The 22,500-nt window shown below is 37.0% G+C and overlaps 1 protein-coding gene and 1 long non-coding RNA gene across 2 annotated transcripts in view; one reads left to right on the top strand and one right to left on the bottom strand.

Moving 5' to 3' along the window:
• xpnpep2 (X-prolyl aminopeptidase (aminopeptidase P) 2, membrane-bound) overlaps positions 1-14,527 on the top strand; it is a 34,715-nt gene extending 20,188 nt beyond the window's left edge. The window contains exons 11-21 of the mRNA XM_061891585.1: positions 821-910; positions 985-1,094; positions 1,177-1,254; positions 5,697-5,768; positions 5,846-5,906; positions 5,975-6,044; positions 6,147-6,251; positions 6,340-6,399; positions 10,886-10,962; positions 11,048-11,137; positions 14,152-14,527. Coding sequence (XP_061747569.1) covers positions 821-910; positions 985-1,094; positions 1,177-1,254; positions 5,697-5,768; positions 5,846-5,906; positions 5,975-6,044; positions 6,147-6,251; positions 6,340-6,399; positions 10,886-10,962; positions 11,048-11,137; positions 14,152-14,352 — 1,014 coding nt within the window. The 3' untranslated portion in view covers positions 14,353-14,527. The remainder of the gene's footprint in view (positions 1-820; positions 911-984; positions 1,095-1,176; positions 1,255-5,696; positions 5,769-5,845; positions 5,907-5,974; positions 6,045-6,146; positions 6,252-6,339; positions 6,400-10,885; positions 10,963-11,047; positions 11,138-14,151) is intronic.
• LOC133545877 (uncharacterized) overlaps positions 5,627-22,500 on the bottom strand; it is a 32,354-nt gene continuing 15,480 nt past the window's right edge. The window contains exon 2 of the long non-coding RNA XR_009804933.1: positions 5,627-5,895. This is a non-coding gene — a long non-coding RNA (uncharacterized LOC133545877). The remainder of the gene's footprint in view (positions 5,896-22,500) is intronic.

Below are 22,500 nucleotides of genomic sequence, written 5' to 3'. Positions count from 1 at the left end.
AACAAAATAAAAGCATGTAAACAACATACGCAAATGTGCGATAAAATAATTGTCGGCGTTAATAGATTGATGAGTTAACTCGTAATTAACGCATTAATTTGCCCACCCCTAGTATATATATATATATATATATATATATATATATATATATATATATATATATATACATAAACATATGTATATATACATATGTGTGTATATATATATATATATATATATACATATATACATGTGTGGGTGTATGTAAATTTATATAAAGGATATATAATGAATCATTAATATAACTGGGTATCAAGAGTATGAAAGTTCAACTTCTACCTTGTTTAATTCCGTGACAACCTCCGTAAAGTTTTGTAGTCAATCAGAAATATCATAAAGCGAAAATGCTTCAAACATGGATAAGTGTTTTGCAATTTTCCCATCGTGCATTGCAAAGGATTTAAATGGGTGCATATTTTTAGGAGCATGACAAGGGAAGGTTGTTTGGATTGGGTCATATAAGTAAATTATGCGCTATAAGGCACTTCAACCCACAATTCATGATCATTGACTTGACTTACTAACGCTGTCCGCAAGAAGGCAAATTTGCAGCAATCAAATTGTCAGATATGTATAATAAATTTGTAAAACACCCGGGCCAGATTCATTTTTAAACTCATTCCGTCTCGCGGGTCAAACTGAAGATGCCGTAGCTTGGACACACCTGTAATGTAAACGGCCGTAGGCAACCTTCCAATGAAGATAGCAGTGGTCAGCCTCCATCAGCTTTATCTACCTGTGCATGTGCTTTAAAAACTGTTGTTTACAATTAACTCATCAGGACAAACTAATGAGCAGCTCCTATTCTCCCGTGTTGACCACCAAAGCGGTGAAAGATGAGACGGAGCAGCGCATCTTAAGGGACGCTCACGTACGTTGTGTGTTGTCAACACCACACGAGAGTTGTGTAGCTGCCGGCGTGGATGAGACTGTGCGTTTGTCCAGGTGAGAGATGCGGTGGCTGTCATCCAGCTGCTCATGTGGCTGGAGAAGACGGTGCCAACAGGGAAGGAGACGGAGCTGAGCGCCTCCGCCTACGTCAATCATTGTCGCAGGTGCGTCTATCCGTCTAGTTGTAGTCGGGTGAGTAGAACCATAAAAACCTTCGTGATTTTAAGAAGAGATGTTTTGTTGCAGCAAACAGAAAGATAACAGAGGTCCAAGCTTTGAAACAATCTCTGCAAGTGGACCCAATGCTGCACTGGCACATTACAGGTACGGTTCCGTATTTTCCGGACTATAAGGCGCACTTCAAATCTTTGTTTTTCTTCAAAACTCGACAGTGCGCCTTATGAACCGCTGCGTCTAACGTAAGGAATAAGTTTGGTTGAGCTTACCCACCTCGAAGCAATTTTATTTGGTACATGGTGTAGATGGCAGTCAAACATAAGAGATAAGTGTAGGCTGCAATGTTTGATGTGCTTTATCGTATAAGTATTATTATGGTGTGTGTATAAGGTAAGACATATTATCGCCTATTTTGTTTTGCAATATTATGCAAAAGTAACTTTTCTTACCTTTTGGTACCTGCTGATCTGTATTTGGGATCTGCACGAATCTTGAAAAATTGCGCGCATCCGCCTTTGCAGGCCATACTGTCTTTTTCTCTATCTTTTTGGTATGGGGCATTCATCTTCCGCTGTTGCCATTTCTAATATAAAGTAGCGTAAAGTTCTTACTTATATCTGTCAATAAAATCCCCATGAAAGCGCTAAAACATACCGGTGTAGTGAGTTTACATTATTCACCCAAGGAACTTGAGTTATTAGAGTTCCGTTCGGGCAGTTTTTCATGGGACACATATCTGGTGTTGTTGTTTCCAGATGAGGAGATGCTGTTGCGGTATTGATCATAGCAAAGTCTGAAGGTCATTTAAGAGTTAGCTACATCTTTTGACACGTAAATAAGACCGCCCACAATACGGCGCATCCTGAAGCGACTGTCAGAAAGCGGCTTGAAGACGAAACATAATTTATGCAACATTTCGACCAAAGAACCACCATTACATGTTATGTAGACTAGAAGATAGTGTTTTCAATATAGAAAAACAATAATAATAATATGACTCCTTTAATGGGCCCTATAATCTAGTGCGCTTTATATATGAAAAAAGATCCTAAATAGACCATTCATCGGCAGTGCACCTTATATCCAGTGTGCATTACGGTCCAGAAAATGCGGTAAATGTAGCCCACTATTTCTAACTACCTAATTTTTACTGCCAGGGGCCAACATTTTACGTTACTGTAGTTTGGATTTACACCACAGCAGCGGTGTCCAAATTTGTCCTTAGTTTGGCCCGCGAGATGTCCCAGGTTTAATAAGGAATCTGGCGAATGGGGTCCCTCTTGTCTAATTTAAAATATCTGACATTTTAATTGTTTAATCATCTTGTGGAGAATGTGGGTATTTCAGGTCAATGATCCTGAATTGTATGCTGATATTAAAAAAAACAGCACAGCATTTACCTATATAACCCAGTCCAAACAAACTTTCCCACTCGTAACGCAAATAATCTGCAACCAACACAAAAAGTCAACACACATGGTCTAGTGGAGGTCTTTCAGGATATTTTTGTTCACTTTTGTCTAAAAGCGCCAAATTTGGCACAGGTGTAGCTCAGGGCATACTTAAACGATTTATCTAGGGCGCCCGCGCCGGTGACTTTTGGGGTCGCCACACCGGCCAATCAAATATGGCCGCCACTTGTAATAGCTTTTGTCTCTAACATTAGAAATAGATGAGCTACAAATGTAAACTTGGTGTCTAATTCATGTGTTTAAACAATTAGAAATGTGTTGGAATGCTCATTTTAATTTTGGGGTGTGTCTAAACCCCTGATTTGCATATTTCCAAGTGGCATATTTCATTTCAATTAGAATTTTGAATCTGTGTATTTACAAAACTATACATATATTGTTCAATTAGTACTTCTCTAACAGTGTTAAACTAAATAAGAGCCCTTAAAAATATATAGAGTAAAATTGTGATGATTACTTTAAACATCCATCCATCCATTTTCTACCGCTTGTCCCTTTTGGGGTCGCAGGGGGTGCTGGAGCCTATCTCAGCTGTATTCGTGCGGAAAGCAGGCTACACCCTGGACAAGTCGCCACCTCATCGCAGGAATTTAAACACCCATCCATCCATTTCCTACCGCTTGTCCCTTTTGGGGTCGCGGGAGCCTATCTCAGCTGCATTCGGGCGGAAGGCGGAGTACACCCTGGACAAGTCGCTAACTCATCGCAGGAATTTAAACATCCATCCATCCATTTCTACCGCTTGTCCCTTTTGGGGTCACGCCTATCTCAGCTGCATTCGGGCAGAAGGCGGTGTACACCCTGGACAAGTCGCCCCCTATTCACAGGAATTTAAACATCCATCCATCCATTTCCTACCGCTTGTCCCTTTTGGTGTCGCAGGGGGTGCTGGAGCCTATCTCAGCTGCATTCGGGCAGACGGCGGTGTACACCCTGGACAAGTCGCCCCCTATTCACAGGAATTTAAACATCCATCCATCCATTTCCTACCGCTTGTCCCTTTTGGTGTCGCAGGGGGTGCTGGAGCCTATCTCAGCTGCATTCGGGCAGAAGGCGGTGTACACCCTGGACAAGTCGCCACTTATTCGCAGGAATTTAAACATTCATCCAATCATTTGCTACCGCTTGTCCCTTTTGGGGTCGCGGGAGCCTATCTAAGCTGCATTAGGGCAGAAGGCGGTGTAGACCCTGGACAAGTCGCTAAGTCATCGCAGGAATTTAAACATCCATCCATCCATTTTCTACCGCTTGTCCCTTTTGTGGTCGCGGGGGGTGCTGGAGCGTATCTCAGCTGCATTGGAGCGGAGGACGGCGTACACCCTGGACAAGTCGCCACCTATTCGCAGGAATTTAAACATATGTATTTTAATTATATTTTACAATATTCTTATTTTTCTAATTGTATGACTTTTTACTTGTACTTAGTACTTTTCTTTACTTTTTTAATTAATTTATTAACTGCATATTTAAAAACTAAATAATTTTTTCATTGATACATGTATCCATCCATCCATTTCTACCGCTTATTCTTTTTGGGGTCGCTGGAGCCCATCTCAGCTACAATCGGGCGGAAGGCGGGCTACACCCTGGACAAGTCGCTTCCTCATCGCAGGAATTTAAACATCCATCCATCCATTTCATACCGCTTGTCCCTTTTGGGGTCGCGGGAGCCTATCTCAGCTGCATTCGGGCGAAAGGCGGTGTACACCCTAGACAAGTCGCCACCTATTTGTAGGAATTTAAACATCCATTTTCTACTGCTTGCCTCTTTTGGGGCCGCGGGGGGTGCTGCAGCCTATCTCAGCTGCATTCTGGCGGAAGGCGGTGTACACCCTGGACAAGTCGCTAACTCATCGTAGGAATTTAAACATCCATCCATCCATTTCCTACCGCTTGTCCCTTTTGAGATCACGGGGGGTCGCTGGAGCCTATCTCAGCTGCATTCAGGCGGATGGCGGTGTACACCCTGGACAAGTCGCCACCTCATCGCAGGAATTTAAACATATGTATTTTAATTATATTTTACAATTTTTTATTTTTCTGATTGTATGACTTTTTTTTACTTTTACTTAGTACTTTTCTTACTTTCAATTAATTTATTAACTTTGTATTTAAAAACTAAATTATTTTTTCATTGATACATATAAAATAAGTGTTTTTATGATCATTTACGGTACTTTTGATTGTGTTGATTCAACTAATGGTAATTTTTAATCTGTTTATTTATTTTTTTAAATATTGTATTACCGGGTATAAATGGAGATTGTGTGTTTGTTTAATATTCACAAGAACGTCAATTAATTAAATTGAAATTCAAACCCCATTTCCATATGAGTTGGGAATTTGTGTTAGATGTAAATACAAACGGAATACAGTGATTTGCAAATCCATTTCAACCCATACTCAGTTGAATATGCTACAAAGACAACATATTTGATGTTCAAACTGATAAACATTTTTTCTTTTGCAAATAATCAATCATTAACTTTAGAATTTGTAAAAAAAAACAGTGCGGGTACTTTCCTGGCCCACCTGCAGTCCAGACCTGTCTCACATCGATAATGTTTGGCGCATTATGAAGCGTAAAATACAACAGCAGAGGCCGCGGACTGAAGCGCTACATAAAAAAAAGAATGGGAAAGAATTCCACATTCAAAGCTTCAACAATTAGTTTCCTCAGTTCCCAAACGTTTATTGTGTGTTGTTAAAAGAAAAGCTGTTGTAACACAGTGGTGAACATGCCCTTTCCCAATTACTTTGGCACGTGTTGCAGCCATGAAATTCTAAGTTAATTATTATTTGCAAAAAAAAAAAAAAGTTTATGAGTTTGAACATCAAATATTTTGTCTTTGTAGTGCATTCAATTGAATATGGGTTGAAAATAATTTGAAAATTATTGTATTATGTTTTTATTTACATCTAATACAATTTCCCAACTCATATGGAAACAGGGTTTGTACTTTACTACTACATTTGTATTTTTTTTTTATATATTTTGAAATGTGTAAAATAGCACTTGTTTGTGAGTCCAATAAGAACAAAAGACATTGTGCAGTAGTAAGATATATACTTTAATGTACGAGATGTCGTCATATCATCTGTTTCTGCACGCTGCAGCCCCACAGTGGAAACAAACAGGAAGCTGACAGCAGATGAGATGTACTTAGTGGACTCTGGTGGTCAATATCTGTGAGTCACAACACACTGAGGACCTCCACAACCTCCTAAATGTAGATCCATGTCATCACTCGTCTGCACACTTTCAGAGACGGCACCACTGACGTCACCAGGACGGTCCACTGGGGCACGCCCACTGCTATGCAAAAGGTAAACACATCCACACCACCATTTTTAACACTTTTGTAACATCCAGACTATACTTTTTTTTTTACCAGGAAGCCTTTACTCGGGTGCTTATGGGGAATATTGAAATATCAAGAACCATATTTCCTGCGGGAACCAGAGGTATATAATGTCTATAACGCGAAGCTACTATCTCGTCGACCACCAGAGGGCGCTGTTGGCGCGCTGAGTTTCCGCCAGACTGTTTACAAAATCTGCTCTCAGGTGTTAATATGGAGATGCTGGGCCGCAGAGCATTGTGGGAAGTGGGCCTCAACTACGGCCACGGGACGGGCCACGGTGTCGGGAATTATTTCGGAGTTCATGAGTGTAAGGCCCCCTTTTTCCTATATTTCATGTCATACAGAATGCCAAGGCACTAAAATTAATTTATTGAATTTAATATTTTATTTTCCAGGGCCAGTTGGTTTCCAGGGCAACAACATCCCCTTTAGAGAAGGCATGTTTACATCTATAGGTGAGACTTTATTGAAGTATTTGTTTATTTTCAGGTCATGTATGCATTAAGGGCCACATTGCAGTTCTGGCTTGTAACAACCAATAATATATTAATTTGCCTTTGCATTTTATTGTATTTTGAAAAACACTTTAAAACAACTGACCACTTGGTCACCAGAATTTTACTGTAAAATATACAAGTTTTTTTGTTTTTTTGGGGTCGTTTTTTTTTTTTTACAACATATTTCTAGAAAATGAGAAACAGTATCATTGTTTTGTTTTTGGTTTTTGTTTGTATTTTTAACAACATAATACCGGAAATGGAGAAACAATACCACTGTTTTTTTTACTTCAAAAACTGTCAAAAACCCACCATATTTTTTGGGGAAAATATATGGTGTTTTTTTACAACACGATACTGTAAATGGAAAAACAGTACCATTGTTTTTTTGTTGTTGTTGTTTAGTTTTGTTTTTTTGTGTGTTTATTTTAAAACATTTTAGCGGAAAAGGAGAAACAGTACCGTTGTTTTATTTTATTATTTTTTTAGCAACATATTACCGGGAATGTAGAAACAATACCGCTGTTTTTTTTACTTCAAAAACTGTCAGCTTACTCGCCAGAATGTTATTGTAAAATGTATGGTGTTTTTTATTGTAAATGGAAAAACAGTACCATTGTTTTTTGTTTTTAATTCTGGCAGTTTATAAAAAAATGTGGTACTGTGTTTTTTAATTTAGAGTGACACAGTGTAAAAAAACAACATGTTTATTTTGTTTATTTATGCAGCCCTTTGAGACACTCGTGATTTAAGGCTATATAAGTAAACATTGATTGATTGATATTTTCAGTTCATATATTCATTAAGGGCCACATCACAGTTATGGCTTATAACAGCTAAGGATATATGAATTTTACCTTTGTATTTGATTTTTTTTTTTTTTTACACACTGTAAAAAAAAAACCTGACCACTCAATTACCAAAATTTTATTGTAAAAAATCAAAGTTTCGTTTGTTTGTTTTTAACAACTAATTACCGGAAAAGGAGAAACAGTACCGTTGTTTTTTTCTTTTTGATTTTTTAGCAACATATTACCGAAAATGTAGAAACAATACCGCTGTTTTTTACTTGCAAAACTGTCAAATTACCTGCCAGAATTTTATTGTAAAATTTATGGTGTTTTTTACAACACATTACTGTCAATGGAAAAACGGTACCAATGTTTTTGTTTTTAATTCTGGCAGTTTTTTATCGTAAAAAAAATGTGGTACTGTTTTTTTTTTTTTTATTTTATTTAAAATGATACAGTGTAAAACAACAACATGTATATTTTCATATCATATATTCATTAAGGGCCTGATCACAGGTATGGCTTATAACTGCTAATAAAAGAGGAATTTTTCCTTTGCATTTAATTTTTTTTTACACACACTGTAAAAGAAAACAACCACTCAGTTACCAAAATGTTGCTGTAAAATATACAAGTTTTGTTCGTTGGTTTGTTTGTTTGTTTTTTACAATTTATTACCAGAAGAGGAGTAACAGTACCATTGTTTTTTTGTTTGTTTTTTTAACATATTACCGGAAATAGAGAAAAAGTACTGTGTTTTTTTACGTCAAAAACTGTCAGCTTATTCGCCAGAATTTTTTAGTTAAATTTATGGTGTTTTTTTACATCACATTACTGTAAATGGGAAAACAGTATAATTTGTTTTTTGTTTTTAATTCTGGCAGTTTTTTACCATAAAAATGTGGTATTGTTTTTTTTAAATTTAGAGTGATACAGTGTAAAACATTACCATGTTTATTTTCACTTCATACATTCATTCAGAGCCACATCCCAGTTATGGCTTATAACAGCTATTACTATAGAAATTTTCCCTTTGCATCTGATTTTTTTTTTTCACACACACTGTAAAAAAACTGACCACTCAGTTATCAAAATTTTGCTGTAAAATTTACAAGTTTTTTTAATTTGTTTGTTTGTTTTTTACAAGTTATTACAAAACCATTGTTTTTTGTTTATTTAACTACATATTACCGGAAATGTAAAAACAGTACCACTGTGTTTTACTTCAAAAACTGTCAGCTTACTTGCCAGAATTTTATTGTAAAATTTATGGTGTTTTTTACAACACATTACAGTAAATGGAAAAAACAGTACCATTGTTTTTTGTTTTTTTTGCTTTTTTTGGCAGTTTTTACTGTAAAAAAATGTGGTACTGTTTTTTTATTTTATTTAAAATGATAGTGTAAAACAACGTGTTTATTTTCATATCATGTATTCATTAAGGGCCTCATCACAGTTATGGATTGTCACAGCTCATAATATAGGCATTTTTCCTTTGCATAGGTTTTTAGAAAATTGTATAAAATGTTCTTGGTACCTTGTTTTAAAGGCCTACTGAAACCCACTACTACCGACCACGCAGTCTGATAGTTTATATACCAATGATGAAATATTAACATTGCAACACATGCCAATATGGATTTTTTAGTTTACTAAATTACAATTTTAAATTTCCCGGGAGTTCCGTCTTGGAAACGTTGTGTAATGATGACGTGGACGCAAGACGTCACACGTTTTTAGGAGGTATGAGCGCTACGCACACACACAGCGAAAAGTCGTCTGCTTTAACGGCATAATTACACAGTATTTTGGAGATCTGTGTTGCTGAATCTTTTGCAATTTGTTCAATTAATAATAGAGAAGTCAAAGTAGAAAGATGGAGCTGGGAAGCTTTGGCCTTTAGCTACGTAAACACACGGTGATTCCTTGTTTAAAATTCCTGGAGGTGAGACTTAACTATGGATCAGAGCGCGGTCAAGCAGACATGGATCCCAACCGAATGTCAACCAGCAGGTTTCGGTGAGAAAATTGTGGTTAAAAAGTCGCCACTTACCGGATATCAGCTGAGCGTGTGCCGTCCGCACAGCTGCCGTTGACACCCGTGACCCATTGGCGTCAACACACCCGTGGACACACCCCTCTGACTATCAGGTAATAGAGATGCGCGGATAGGCAATTATATCAGCCGCGACCGCATTACCAGAGTCGTCATCCACCCGCCGTACACCCGAACCAACATTTTAACTGGACCGTACCCGCCCGCCAACCGCCCGCTGAAACATATCAGAGGTCGGCCGCCTTTACCATTCACAGAGCTACATAAACCGCTGCTAGCTGGGTGTATAAAATAGACAGTGTGTCATGAATACAAAGGATTCTGGGTATTTGTTGTGTTGCGTTTATGTTGTGTTACTGTGAGGATGTTCTCCCGAAATGTGTTTGTCGTTCTTAATTGGTGTGGCTTCACAGCGTGGCGCATATTACTAAGAGTGTTAAAACTGTTTATATCACAACCATTAGTGTACTCTGTGTCACTCAGTATGCCTTGTAGTCGTGTGCTGCAGAAACCACACACAACATGTTGCTGGTTTGACAAGCAGATCGTACATGTTGTAGAAGAAGACAAAGCCAATGGCTTCATAGCACGCCCTAATACTTATTATGTGGGTGACTGCCGGCAGTCGTTCAAGAGAATAATAGCGTCTCCTATTGTCTTCTTCGCTTTGTGACACGGGTCGTAAATGGCTCTTTGAATGGCAAAGAATACCGATCCCAGAACCATGTATATCAAATATTTACGGATGGTTCAACCACCACCCGCCCGAATCTAATTAAAATCTATTTTTTCGTCATGTCAACCGCCCGATCCGCGGTTTATCCGCGGACTCCGCGGATGAGACCGCAAACCGCGCATCTCTATCAGGTAATATTAAACTCACTAAAACACTAGCAACACAATAGAAAGATAAGGGATTTCCCAGAATTATCCAAGTAAATGTGTTTAAAAACATCGGAATCCGTCCCAATGCAATCTCGTTTTTTTTTTTTTTCCTTTTTTTCTAGCCTGTCGCTATCAATATCATTAAACACAAATCTTTCATCCTCGCTCAAATTAATGGGGAAATTGTCGTTTTCTCGGTCCGAATAGCACTTTTTGTTGGAGGCTCCCGTTAAAAACAATGTGAATATGTGAGGAGCCATCACACTTGCGACGTCATCGTCTGCGACTTCCGGTAGAGGCCGGGCTTTTCTCCAGTTGCAAACTTTATCGTGGATGTTCTCTACTAAATCCTTTCAGCAAAAATATAGCAATATCGCAAAATGATCAAGTATGACACATAGAATGGACCTGCTATCCCCGTTTAAATAAGAAAATCTAATTTCAGTAGGCCTTTACATCATAAGTAAAGAAGATATATTTGTGTTTAATTTTATTTTGACCCCAAAAAATTTTTGTAAAGTCCGATAATATAACATTTGTGTCAATAATGGATAATAATAAAGTGTAAAAGGTATGCCATTCCATACAGTACATTTTTTTCTTTAAAAAAACAGAAAGAACTAAAACATTTAGTCATAGAAAGTAAGTTACTTTATTGATTTTATGTGATTTAAAAGGAATTAAAATATCTAACGGCAACCGTTGTTGACAGAACCTGGTTATTACAAGGAGAATGACTTTGGCATCCGCATCGAAGACGTTGCCGTGGTAGTGCCCGCCCGTACGAAGGTGATTGATCCTTGAGTCATTTCTTATCGATGATGCTGTGCTTGCTAATGGGTCTGCTCACAGCTGCTGTCTCTTCCTCCTACAGTACGGCCATGACTACTTGACCTTTGACACAGTGTCCTTGGTGCCTTATGACAGGAAGTTGATTGACACCTCTCTTCTAAGCTCCGTCCAGGTAATTTAGTCATGAATGATCATATCTGATTTGAAAAAATGCATACGATTCGTCGTTTTTTTTAAATCTCCTTTGCCACAAAAGTCACACTTTTATTTCCTCGAAAGATTCCATCAGTGCTGGCTTCCTCTTAAAGCTTCTTTTTGAGCTTCTCTTATATTCATTTGAAAATATATTCTTTAAAGCTGAGTTTCTTAACCTTCTTGACCTCAGCGCCCAACTTTTCCACAACAGAGGAGTATAGCAACTCTAGTAATGTTACTATTATTTTTAATCTTATTCAATAATTGCAGTTGTATAATAAATAAATATAACTAAATCAATTAAACAGAAAATAAAATAAAATACAAATAAATACATTTGAAATAAATGTAATAATAAATATGTTTTAATATCTATCTTGAATAAACTGTCAATTAAATTTTCCACTACAGAAGAGCCACTCAAATATTTACACTATATATATACACATTATAAATAATTACACTGAATTAGTAATCTTACTCTTGATTTTTTTCCTATTCAATAATTGCAGTGGTAAAAAAAAAAAATACAACTAAATTAATTAAATATAAATACAATAAAATTAATACAAATAAATAAATTCAAAATAATAAATATTTCTTAGTACGTTTTTTTAATAAACAGTCAATAAAAATTAAAGTGCAAATGAAAGTACAGCTTGACCAATTTGGTCATATTTTTTGCGCTTGAGAAACTTTTATATGACTTTATTATCTCCAGACTTCTTCTGTTTGTTTGGTATTGTCAAACAGCCGAGAAACACGTATTATTTTGTCGCCCTCTTGGCAGGGTTTTCTAACCATTTTGACTTCGGGGCCCAAATTTTCCACTACAGGAGAGCCTGTGGCCCACTCAAATATTTACACTATGTATGAACAATATAAATATTTACACTGAATTAGTAATCTTACTCGATTGTATTCGTATTCAATAACTGCAGTGGTAAAATAAATAAATATAACTAAATTAATTAAATATAAATACAATAAAAATTATATTATACAAAAAATACCCGCGGAAATTATGATGGGTCTGCTATCTGTGCCTTGGAGGAGCCGCCGTACTTATTAGATGGTGCCGAGTGTCTAAATCCGTGAGTTTTAGGTGTATCGGAACAAAAATGAGCCACAGAGCTACCCTGAAAAAGTGGCATGTTTACATGAAAATGCTAACACAATACATGTGTGCTAACAATAGCATGGTAATAATCAGCATGTTTCATATGCTAAGTTGTATGACTCAAAGGTCTATGGCTGCGGAAATACAATGAATTCTAACTACCTTTAATGATTTTAAATATTTTAATACGTTTTTTGAATAAACTGTCAATAAAAATTGAAGTGCAAATGAAAGTACAGCTTCACCACTTTAGTCATATTTTTTGAGCTTAAGAAACTTTTCTATGACTTTATTATCGCCAGACTTCTTCTGTTTGTTTGATATTATCATTGCTGCCACAACTGGTGGGAAAGTGTATTGCAACTGAGTACAGCTGTGGCCCAAACAGACCATAGCTGAGAAAAACATAATTTTTTAGCTGCCCTCTAGGGCTGTTTTTAAACCATTTTTGACTTGGGGACCCTAATTTTCCACTACAGAAGAGCCCGGGACCCACTCAAATATTTACACTATACATACACAATATAAATATTTACACTGAATTAGTAATCTTACTCTTGATTTTAATCTTATTCAATAATTGCAGTAGTAAAATAAATAAATATATGAATTAAATATAAATTAAATAAAAATAATATAATACCAATAAATACATTCTAACTACATTTAATAATCCATATTTTTTATTTAAAATTAAAGTGCAAATGGAAGTACAGCTTCACCACTTGAGTCATATTTTTTGCGCTTAAGAAACTTTTCTATGATTTTATTATTTTCAGACTTCTTCTGTTTGTTTGATACTGTCATTACTGCCACACGTGGTGGGAAATTGTATTGCAACTGAGTAAATAAATAAATAATAAATGGGTTGTACTTGTATAGCGCTTTTCTACCTTCAAGGGACTCAAAGCGCTTTGACACTACTTCCACATTTACCCATTCACACACACATTCACACACTGATGGAGGGAGCTGCCATGCAAGGCGCCAACCAGCACCCATCAGGAGCAAGGGTGAAGTGTCTTGCTCAGGACAGAACGGACGTGACGAGGTTGGTTCTAGGTGGGATTTGAACCAGTGACCCTCGGGTTGCGCACGGCCACTCTCCCACTGCGCCACGCCGTCCCCAACTGTGCCACTGTGGCCCCAACAAACCACAGCTGAGAAACACGTAAATTTTAGCTGCCCTCTAGGGTGGAGTTTTTAAACCGTTTTTGACTTGGGGACCCACATTTTCCACTACAGAAGAGCCCAGGTGCCACTCAAAACTTTACACTGAAATAGTAATCTTACTCTTGATTTTAATATATATTCAATATTTACAGTGCTAAAATAAAAAAACAAAAAAATAGATTAATTAAAAAAAAAATAATAATAATGAAATAAAAATACATTGTAACTAATGTAATAATAAATATTGTGAAATGTAAATTGCCCGAAAAAAATGTAAAAAAAAAAAATAGAAATAGCTCTAACAGTTTAGTCATAATTTTTGTGCTTAAGGAACTTCTCTTTGACTTGAGCTACAGACTTCATTTGTTTGTTTTTAATGTTGCAAGTGGTGGAAAAGTGTATTACAACTGAGTACGGAGCTTAGCTGAAAAACTATTTTTTTTTGGCAACCCTTACGGTTAGGAAAAACTGCTTTAAAGAACATCATTGTCACCTTTGCATTTAGCAGCGTGGTTTAAAACGTGAGTACAAGCACACAAAACTAGAAACAGGGACAAAAAAAAAAATTGGTTTGAGTTGCCAACCCTGGGGAACAACATCGATTAATGTATATACATATATATGTATATTTATATATATATAGAGATAGAGATAGAGAGAGATCCGAAAGGACAATTTTTTTTCCTGTTTCTCTGCAGCTCAAGTGGCTAAACACGTACTACGAGACTATTCGCAGGCTGCTGGGACCCGAGCTGGACCGGCAGGGTCTCCACGAGGAGGGCCGGTGGATGTTCAGACATACCGAACCCTTCAGCGAGTCTGGATCGTCCTCGTCCGTGTGCTCGTCTTCGCTTACCCTGGTCACTTTAGCCGCAGCTTTGCTCTACAACGTAATCTGACTTGCATGCTAACGTCACGACTATGCAGTCTTCATGGACAACAATGAAGCTAGCTACTCCACAGCAGGGATCAGTTTTGAAAAAAGATGTTTAAGCATATCAAAGCGATGTAACTTATTTCATGTGTTGTCTCGTTTACAGTTAACTTTTAATAATAATAAATCATAATGCATTAGATTTATATGGCGCTTCTCATTAACCGAAAAATAGCATTTAAGTGTTTGATCCCCCCAATATTGATTATTATATTATCTATTCTCATGTTGTATTATTTATCTGAAACCGCAGATCCTTCTGGTAAGATTAACCGGCAATTGGAATCATAATTGCAGAGTTTACCATTCAGAAGGGTATTAAAAATACAAAACCCAAAACCAGTGAAGTTGGCACGTTGTGTAAATGCTAAATAAAAACAGAAAAAAATGATTTGCAAATCTTTTTCAACTTATATTCAATTGAATGGACTGCAACAACAAGATATTTAATGTTCGAACTGGAAAACTTTGTTAATTTTTGCAACTATTAGCTCATTTGGAATTTGATGCCTGCAACATGTTTCAAAAAAGCTGGCACAAGTGGCAAAAAAGAAAGAGAAAGTTGACTAATGCTCATCCAACACTTATTTGGAACATCCTACAGGTGAACAGGCTAATTGGGAACAGGTGGGTGCCATGATTGGATATAAAAGCAGTCATTCACAAACAAGGATGGGGCGAGGGTTCACCATTTAATGAACAAATGCGTGAGCAAATTGTTTAAGAACAACATTTCTCAACGAGCTATTGCAAAGAATTTAGGGATTTCATCATCTACGGTCTGTAATGTCATCAAGAGGTTTAGAGAATCTGGAGAAATCTCTGGATGTAAGTGATAGTACGGTTCTTGGATCCCTCACATGATACAGCATCAAAAAGTGACAGTGTGTAAAGGATATCACTAGATGGCCTCAGGAACACTTCAGAAAACCACTGTCAGTAACTACAGTTGGTCGCTACATCTGTAAGTGCAAGCTAAAACTCTACTATGCGAAGCCAAAGCCATTTATCAACAGCACCCAGAAATGCCGGTGGCCTCGCTGGAACCAAGCTCATATAAGATGGACTGATGCAAAGTGGAAAAGTGTTCTGTGTTCACATTTCAAATTGTTTTTGGAAACTGTGGACAGTTTTTTCCTCCGGACCAAAGAGGAAAATAACCATCCGGTTTGTTCTAGGCGCAAAGTTCAAAAGCCAGCATCTGTGATGGTATGGGGGTGTATTAGTGCCCAAGGGATGGGTAACTTACACATCTGTGAAAGCACCATTAATGCTGAAAGATAAATACAGGTTTTGGAGCAACAGATGTTGCCATCCAAGCAACGTTATCATGGACGCCGCTGCTTATTTCAACAAGACAATGCCAAGCCACTGTGTGGTTTCATAGTAAAAGAGTGCCGGTACTAGACTGGCTTGTCAATAGTCCAGACCTGTCTCCCATTGAAAATGTGTGGCACAATATGAAGTCTGAAATACCACAACGGAGACCCCGGACTGTTGAACAACTTAAGCTGTACATCAAGCAAGAATGGGAAATAATTCCACCTGAAAAGCTTCAAAATATGGTATCCTTAGTTCCTAAACGTCAACTGAGTGTTGTTAAAAGGAAAGGCCATGTAACACAGTGGTAAAAATTCTTCTGTGCCAACTTTTTGATTCAATACCGCCTGAGGAATCGAAGGTCTGTACTATCATCGTTCACGTGCAGTAATTTCTCCAGATTCTCTGAACCTTTTGATGATATTACAGACCGTAGATGGTGAAATCCCTAAATTCCTTTCAATAGTTCATTGAGATGTTCTAAAACTGTTGGAAAATTTACTCACGCATTCGTCCACAAAGTGGTGACCCTCGCCCCATCCTTGTTTGTGAATGACTGAGCATTTCATGGAAGCTGCTTTTATACTCAATCATGGCACCCACCTGCTCCCACTTAGCCTGTTCACCTGTGGGATGTTCCAAATTTTTGATGAGCATTTCTTAACTTTCTCAGTCTTTTTTTCCACTCTTGCCAGCTTTTTTTGAAACATGTTGCATGCATCAAATTCCAAATGAGTTAATATTTGCAAAAAATAAAGTTTTTCAGTTCGAACGTTAAATATCTTGTGTTCGCAGTCTAGTCAATTGAATATAGGCTGAAAAGGATTTTTATTTACCATTTACACAATGTGACAACTTCACTAATTTTGGGTTTTGTACATAAAAACAAAAACAGCATTTCAATCCTTGTAAAAGAAAAGAGTCCTTGTTTTAAACGTTTTCCCGGAAATTAACCTTCAGGGTATAATCGGACATATTTAAAGGTGAGTACAATGTCTTTATAAATAAAAATATTCATTTGTATTTTCTTTACTACCTTCAAGAAACCTACTGAGTGGTACCTTTTGTCAATAATAGCTCTTTGGCATGTGTGCGTAGGTTTCTGCCGCTTTAACTGCATGGACTTTTTGAACAGAATTACCAATGTTGGTGTTTTTTTCTAAATGGCGTTTGTTTTTGGATCTGTTTTCGGCACACGGTGGGTGTCTCAGCACACAAAATATGTTTTGTTGTCCGGATACTGCTTCTATATTGTCAAGAAAAGGAGGTACAGATTATACAAACCCGGTTTCCATATGAGTTGTGAAATTGTGTTAGATGTAAATATAAACGGAATACAATGATTTACAAATCATTTTCAACCCATATTCAGTTGAATATGCTACAAAGACAACATATTTGATGTTCAAACTGATAAACATTTTTTTGTTGCAAATAATCATTAACTTTAGAATTTGATGCCAGCAACACAGGACAAAGAAGTTGGGAAAGGTGGCAATAAATACTGATAAAGTTGAGGAATGCTCATCAAACACTTGTATGGAACATCCGACAGGTGTGCAGGCTAATTGGGAACAGGTGGGTGCCATGATTGGGTATAAAAGCAGTTTCCATGAAATGTTAAGTCATTCACAAACAAGGATGGGGTGAGGGTCACCAGTTTGTAAGCAAATTGTAGAACAGTTTTAAAACAACATTTCTCAACGAGCTATTGCAAGGAATTTAGGGGTTTTACCATTTACGGTCCGTAGAATCATCAATAAGTTCAGAGAATCTGGAGAGATCACTGCAAGTAAGTGATGATGTTACGGACTTTTGATCCCTCAGGCGGTACTGCATCAAAAACCGACATCAGTGTGTAAAGGATATCACCCCATGGGCTCAGGAACACTTCATAAAACCACTGTCATTAACTAAAGTTAGTCGCTACATCTGTAAGTGCAAGTTAAAACTCTACTATGCAAAGCCAAACCCATTTATCAACAATATCCTGAAACGCCGCCGGCTTCTCTGGGCCCGAAGTCACTTAAATTGGACTGATGCAAAGTGGAAAGGTGTTCTGTGGTCTGACGAGTCCACATTTCAAATTATATTTGGAAACAGAGGACGTGGTGTCCTCCAGAACAAAGAGGAAGATAACCATTTGGATTGATAACGGCGCAAAGTTCAAAAGCCAGCATCTGTGATGGTAAGGGGGTGTATTAGTGCCCAAGGCATGGGTAACTTACACATCTGTGAAGGCACCTTTAATGCTGAATGGTCCATACAGGTTTCGGAGCAAAATATGTTGTCATCCAAGCACCGTTATCATGGACGTCCCTGCTTATTTCAGCAAGACAAGTGTTACAACAGCGTGGCTTCGTAAAAAAAGAGTGCGGGTACTTTCCTGGCCCGCCTGCAGTCCAGACCTGTCTCCCATGGAAAATGTGTGGTGCATTATGAAGCGTAAAATTCGACAGCGGAGACCCCGGTCTGTTGAACGACTGAAGCTCTACATAAAACAAGAATGGGAAAAAGTTCCACTTTCAAAGCTTTAACAATTAGTTTCCTCAGTTCCCAAACGTTTATTGAGTGTTGTTAAAAGAAAAGGTGATGTAACACAGTGGTGAACATGCCGTTTCCCAACTACTTTGGCACGTGTTGCAGCCATGAAATTCTAAGTTAATTATTATTTGCAAAATAAAATAAAGTTTATGAGTTTGAACATCAAATATCTTGTCTTTGTAGTACATTTAATTGAATATGGGTTGAAAAGGATTTGCAAATCATTACATTCCGTTTATATTTACATCTAACACAATTTCCCAAACAATGCCAAGCCACGTGTTACGACAGCGTGGCTTCGTAGTAAAAGAGTGCGGGTACTTTCCTGACCTGCCTGCAGTCCAGACATGTCTCCCATCGTAAATGTGTGGCGCATTATGAAGCCTAAAATCCGACAACTTAAGCTGTACATTAAGCAAGAATGGTAAAGAATTCCACTTTCAAAGCTTCAACAATTAGTTTCCTCAGTTCCCAAACGTTTATTGAGTGTTGTTAAAAGAAAAGGTAACATAACACAGTGGTGAACATGTCCTTTCCCAACTACTTTGGCACGTATTGCAGCCATTAAATTCTAAGTTAATTATTATTTGCAAAAAAAATTAAGTTTATGAGTTTGAACATCAAATATCTTGTCTTTGTAGTGCATTCACTTGAATATGGGTTGGAAAGGAATTGCAAATCATTGTATTCCATTGATATTTACATCTTAGACAATTTCCCAACTCATATGGAAACGGGGTTTGTAGTTGTGTGCTGCATGTTCCACGACAGCACAACAAAAACCTTGGTTAAATGCACCACTTTGGCTCTTGTTACCAATAATGACTAGTTTTAGTAGATTCCACGCGATGCAACACACCCACTGATAGTGAGTGTTTGCAATTCGAGCTGTGCCACACAACTTTTTGATTGCAACACTACATCATCTTGTCTTACACATTGGATTATTGTGCAGGTGTACTTAATGTCGTGGTGTGTTTTTGTAGTTGTGCAAAAATGTGAGCACAATCATCACAGGACGCTAAACTAGGCCATCTTCCGTTTCAGGTAGGTGTGATGCGTGCCCAAACATAACAAGTTCAACTTGTATGCTGCACTTCCGCTTTCTGTCGTTACTACTCATTTCCTTCACAATTCATCACATTTGTGTGTTCTACACACATTTTCTACAGAAACGTTGTTTATCAGATGATAGATTTCACTACAACCTCTTAAATCTATTAAAAAATGCGCGTCAATTTCTGCACTTGCAAGGACAACTTTAAAATAAATAAATGGTTTTGATACCCATAACCGTACAATATGACTCATTTTAAATCTAGTTTGTTAAAAAGTGGTGTTGTCCCAATACCAATACTTTGGTACATATTTGTACCAAAATGTATTTCGATACTTTTTGATACTTTTCTAAATAAATGGCACCACAATCATTGTTGGCTTTATTTTAACAAAAAAAAAATCTAAGGTGCTCACATTTTCAGTAGACCCATAATAAATTCATAAAATAACCAAACTTCATGAATGTTTTTTGTGAACAAGTCTGTGCGCCAATCACTCTATCACAAAAAAAAAAAGTTGTAGAAATGATTGGGAAGTCAAGACAGCCATGACATTATGTTCTTTACAAGTGTATGTAAACTTTTGATTGAGACTGTAAGTAGGTTAAAAAAAAAAAAAAGACTATGATGGTTGCTTTTAGTGAGTTAGTTTGCTACCGTAGCTACTTAGTCAGTCTAGGCCAGGGGTCGGCAACCCGCGGCTCTGGAGCCGCATGCAGCTCTTTAGCGCCGCCCTAGTGGCTCTCTGGAGCTTTTTCAAAAATATATGAAAAATGGAAAACGATGAGACGAAAAAACATATTTTTTGTTTTAAAATGGTTTCTGCAGGAGGACAAACATGACACAAACCTCACTAATTGTTATAAAGCACACTGTTTACATTAAACATGCTTCACTGATTTAAGTATTTGGCGAGCGCCGTTTTGTCCTACTAATTTTGGTGGTCCTTGAACTCACCGTATTTTTTTTTACTTTAGGGGTCACCAACCTTTTTGAAACCAAGAGCTACTTCTTGGGTACTGATTAATGGAAGGGCTACCAGTTTGATACACACTTAAATAAATTGCCAGAAATAGCCAATTTGCTCAATTTACCTTTAATAAATAAATCTATATATATATTAAAAAAATGGGTATTTCTGTCTGTCATTCCGTCGACCATTTTTTTTCCTTTTACAGATGTTTTTTTTTGTAGAGAATAAATGATGAAAAAAACAGTTACAGTAATTGAACGGTTTAAAAGAGGAGAAAACATGAAAAAAATGAAAATTAAATTTTGAAACATAGTTTATCTTCAATTTTGACTCTTTAAAATTCAAAATTCAACTGAAAAAAATGAAGAGGAAAACTAGCTAATTCGAATCTTTTTGAAAAAATTAAAAAAAGAATTCATGGAACATCATTAGTAATTTTTCCTGATTAAGATTAATTTTACAATTTGAAAGACATGTTTTAAATGGGTTAAAATCCAATCTGCACTTTGTTAGAATATATAACAAATTGGACCAAGCTATATTTCTAACAAAGACAAATCATTATTTCTTCTAGATTTTCCAGAATAAAAAAATTAAAAGAAATTCAAAAGACTTTGAAATAAGATTCAAATTTGATTATACAGATTTTCTAGATTTGCCAGAATCATTTTTTTATTCTAATTATAATAAGTTTGAAGAAATATTTCACAAATATTCTCCGTCGAAAAAACAGAAGCTAAAATGAAGAATTAAATTGAAATGTATTTATTCTTTACAACAACAAAAAAAATACTTAAACATTGATTTAAATTGTCAGGAAAAGAGAGGAAATAATTTAAAAGGTAAAAATGTATATCTGTTTAAAAATCCTAAAATCATTTTTAAGGTTGTATTTTTTCTCTAAAATTGTCTTTCTGAAAGTTATAAGAAGCAAAGTAAAAAGAAAAAATGAATTTATTTAAACAAGCGAAGACCAAGTCTTTAAAATATTTTCTTGGATTTTCAAATTCTATTTGAGCAAAGTGAGACCAGCTTGATAATAAATAAATACAATTTAAAAAATAGAGGCAGCTCACTGGTAAGTGCTGCTATTTGAGCTATTTTTAGAACAGGCCAGCGGGCGACTCATCTGGTCCTTACGGGCTACCAGGTGCCCGCGGGCACCGCGTTGGTGACCCCTAGTTTACATGTATAACTTTCTCCGACGTTCTAAGACGTGTTTTATGCCATTTCTTTTTCTGTCTCATTTTGTCCAGCAAACTTTTAACGTTGTGCATGAGTGCACAAAGGTGAGTTTTGTTGATGTTATTGAGTTGTGTGGAGTGCTAATCAGACATATTTGGTCAGCTAATCCATGCTAACATGCTATTTAGGCTAGCTATATGTACATATTACATCATTGTGACTCATTTGTAGCTATATTTGAGCTCATTTAGTTCCCTTTAAGTCCTCATAATTCAATTTATATCTCATGACACACTAATTGTATGTAAAATGTTTTTGATTTCTTCTCCAGACAGATTTGTTTTTTGTATTTTTGGTCCAATATGGGCTTCACGGTGGGAGAGGGGTTAGTTTGTCTGCCTCACAATACGAAAGTCCTGCAGCCCTGGGTTCAATCCCGGGCTGGGGATCTTTCTGTGTGGAGTTTGCATGTTCTCCCCGTGAATTCCCTCTGGGTACTCCGGCTTCCTCCTACTTCCAAAGACATGCACCTGGGGATAGGTTGATTGGCAACACTAAATTGGCCCTAGTGTGTGAATGTGAGTGTGAATGTTGTCTATCTGTGTTGGCCCTGCGATGAGGCGGCGACTTGTCCAGGGTGTACCCCGCCTTCCGCCCGACTGTAGCTGAGATAGGCGCCAGCGCCCCCCGCGACCCCAAAAGGGAATAAGTGGTAGAAAATGGATGGATGGATGGCTCTTTCAACATTTTGGGTTGCCGGTTGCTGGTCTAGGCCAGTGGTTCTCAAATGGGGGTACGTGTACCTCCGGGGTTACATGAAGGTATGGCAAGGGGTACGTGAGATTTTTTTTAAATATTCTAAAAATAGCGACAATTCAAAAATCCTTTATTTTTTGAATAATACTTCAACAAAATATGAATGTAAGTTCATAAACTCTGAGGAAAAAAATGCAACAATGCAATATTCAGTGTTGACAGCTAGATTTTTTTGTGGACATGTTCCATAAATATTGATGTTAAAGATGTATTTTTT

Source organism: Nerophis ophidion, linkage group LG29 (assembly GCF_033978795.1).
Source record: "Nerophis ophidion isolate RoL-2023_Sa linkage group LG29, RoL_Noph_v1.0, whole genome shotgun sequence".
Lineage (NCBI taxonomy): Eukaryota > Metazoa > Chordata > Actinopteri > Syngnathiformes > Syngnathidae > Nerophis > Nerophis ophidion.
Note: the sequence above shows the minus strand (reverse complement) of the source record. Positions and strands in the feature narration are given on the sequence as shown.